At 45.4% G+C, this 2,396-nt stretch overlaps 1 protein-coding gene across 1 annotated transcript in view; it reads left to right on the plus strand.

Annotated features, from left to right (window-relative positions):
• The window catches only part of LOC113484929 (PHD finger protein 7-like), a 4,020-nt gene extending 3,642 nt beyond the window's left edge, over positions 1–378 (plus strand). Inside the window, exon 9 of the mRNA XM_026857616.1 lies at positions 55–378. Coding sequence (XP_026713417.1) covers positions 55–378 — 324 coding nt within the window. The remainder of the gene's footprint in view (positions 1–54) is intronic.
• Positions 379–2,396: the final 2,018 nt, after the last annotated feature.

The following is a 2,396-nucleotide window of genomic DNA, read 5'->3' on the forward strand; positions in this document are numbered from 1 at the left end:
CCAGTGGAGCTGCCCAAAGAGCTGTGGGCATGCACAGCCCCGCTCTGAACCCAGGGGCTTGTTCCCTGGCACCCTTCACTTCTGTCGGCATCAAGCTCACGGAGCTCCATAACACCCAGGCATCGGAAGGCTGAGCGAAATCTCAGCAAGCCTGGTGAGGAGGAAACCCCGAGCAACAGAATTCTTCGGCTTGGAAGGCGGCTGGTAGAAGAGGATGGCCAAGGCCACTGGGAAGCCTCTAGTCCTTCTCAGCAGTGTCAGCCTGCTAGTATCGCAGAAGGGCTTCTGGGGGTGACAGGTTTTTCTCTTGGCCCTGAACTGAATTTGGCACCTAGATTCTCCAACACTGGACTTTGCATTCCTTTCTTCCTACTCTAGTTGTGCCTCGGGCACCATCTGGTTTTTGCGGGTTCAGTAGTGGACTCAGTGGTGCCTGGTGAAGAAAGGTCCATGCTGTCTGCGTGCTCACCCAAGCCCATAGCCTGGGCACTTTTCCTCGGGGCCTCCTCCTGTCTCTGGATTGATGCTTGTACTGCAGAACCATTGCCAAAGACCCCCAGGGACTGATCAAACAGCCCCCTCGGCTGCCCCGGGGCTAGCCCAGGTACAGCAAATTTCTGAGAATAAATGGCCTGGCCTCTGTTTCCCTTGTGTTGTTTTTTCTTTATCCACAAGACTTCCTCATAGGCCTTCAAGGTGGCAGCTAGCAAGGGAAGTTTGCAGTCTTCCCTACCGTAGCTGCTTTTTCCTAGACTTTTGCAGAATTTTTCCCTTGCAGAAGGATGGGAAGTTTAGGTATGTTAGATGACTCTGAGCATTGGCAGAGGTGATTGGTCAACATCTGAGAGGCTTGTGCAAGTCTCTTCCACTGAGAATCCCTTGTGTATTTAAGGTAAACCAGAGTTTAAATGGCAAGTCAATAATTGGGGAAATCATTGAGATAAGAAAGCTGAAAACTGTCTTGTCTTGAGAGGGACAAGTTTAGAGAACAGAAGATCAAAAAAACTGGTACTGAGTAGATAAAGGAAGGTTTTTTTCTGTAGTTCTTTGTTTTCTTTATGCCTTCTGAAGTTTGTCTGAGTCATGTTTTCATTTTGGTTTGTTTTTTTTCTGTCTTCAGAATTCATTTTGTGTTGCAGAAGTTTGAAAACATATAAAAAAATTTCTTCACTTATTCTTGCATATTCTTTGGCAAACATGAAAAGATAAGTTTGTAGGTAACAGGCTTTATCTTTGAAAGCCATGAAATCAGACTCAAATTTTAAATACCTTGTTGTGTCACGCTGCTTTGTGAAGATCTTAAATTGAACTGTTTTTTGTGGTGCATGATCCTTTCTCTTTCTGAGGCTAGGAGGTCCTCCTAGTTGTAACAAATGCTGTTATTTTGCAGTATACTGCCTTAGTACTTCTTGTTTTCTCTTAAGAATTCTTGTATCATTGATGTTCTACTGTGCTGCTTTCCTGTCATCCAGAGCTTTGCAACTGTTAACTACTAGATACGGTGCATAGAGTATGAAGAGAGCCAATGACAGACTCTTCACAGCAGTACAGGATTTCAATCAAGACTAATCTTCTCAGGCCGCTTTGATGGGCATTGATCTAAGAAACAGGTACATCAAAGCCCCAAATTTAGTAAAGGAATAGAAGTGCTGGGCGCCTGCTATGAGCCCTTCTGACTTCACTGGAGTTTGTACAGCTGCACATTTCAACCTGCATGGATTTTCATGTAGGATAGCTGGAGAAGGTGAAGGAGCACTAAGCTACATTCTCTTTGGCTTTTATCATAACAAGGAACATGTTTGTACCAATTTGCCAAGAAAGAATATATTATGCAGTGGCACATCACTAGAAATTCCTCTTTCTAGTAAATCTGCACTTATGCCTGGATTGGCATTGCTGCTGACACAAAATGGCTGACTTGTTTGGGTAACAGCCGGTGCTTTACTGGAATCTAATTACTCAGATTAATCAAATCCCTGGAATATTTTAAGAATAAAGACTGCTGTATGAAATCACTTTATTAAATTGTTATGACTGGCCGAATGTTTTTTATGTATTTGCAAAATGATGAAGGTGGCACATTTTGACGTGTTAAAATTTAGGGGTTTTTTTTAATAATAACGTTTCATCTGTCATATTTGAGGATACTGCGAACGCGAATGTTTATTGTCAGTGTCCAGTGCTCCCTTTCCTCCCCTTTGTATTGACCTGTCTTTTCTTCCAGCTCCATGGTTTCCCCCGTGGCGTTTCCAGTCGGATGTGCGGGATATTCCCTCTCGTTATGCAATACGAAGGTGAACAGAAGCGGGCCGGGCTCTGGGCCGGGGCCGGGCCGGGCTCTGGGCCGGGCTCTGGGCCGGGCTCTGGGCCGCGGCCGCCCCCGCTCCGCCCGCACG

The sequence above is a fragment of the Athene cunicularia genome (genome assembly GCF_003259725.1).
Source record: "Athene cunicularia isolate RWA chromosome 12 unlocalized genomic scaffold, athCun1 chr12_part1, whole genome shotgun sequence".
NCBI classification, from domain to species: Eukaryota; Metazoa; Chordata; class Aves; order Strigiformes; family Strigidae; genus Athene; species Athene cunicularia.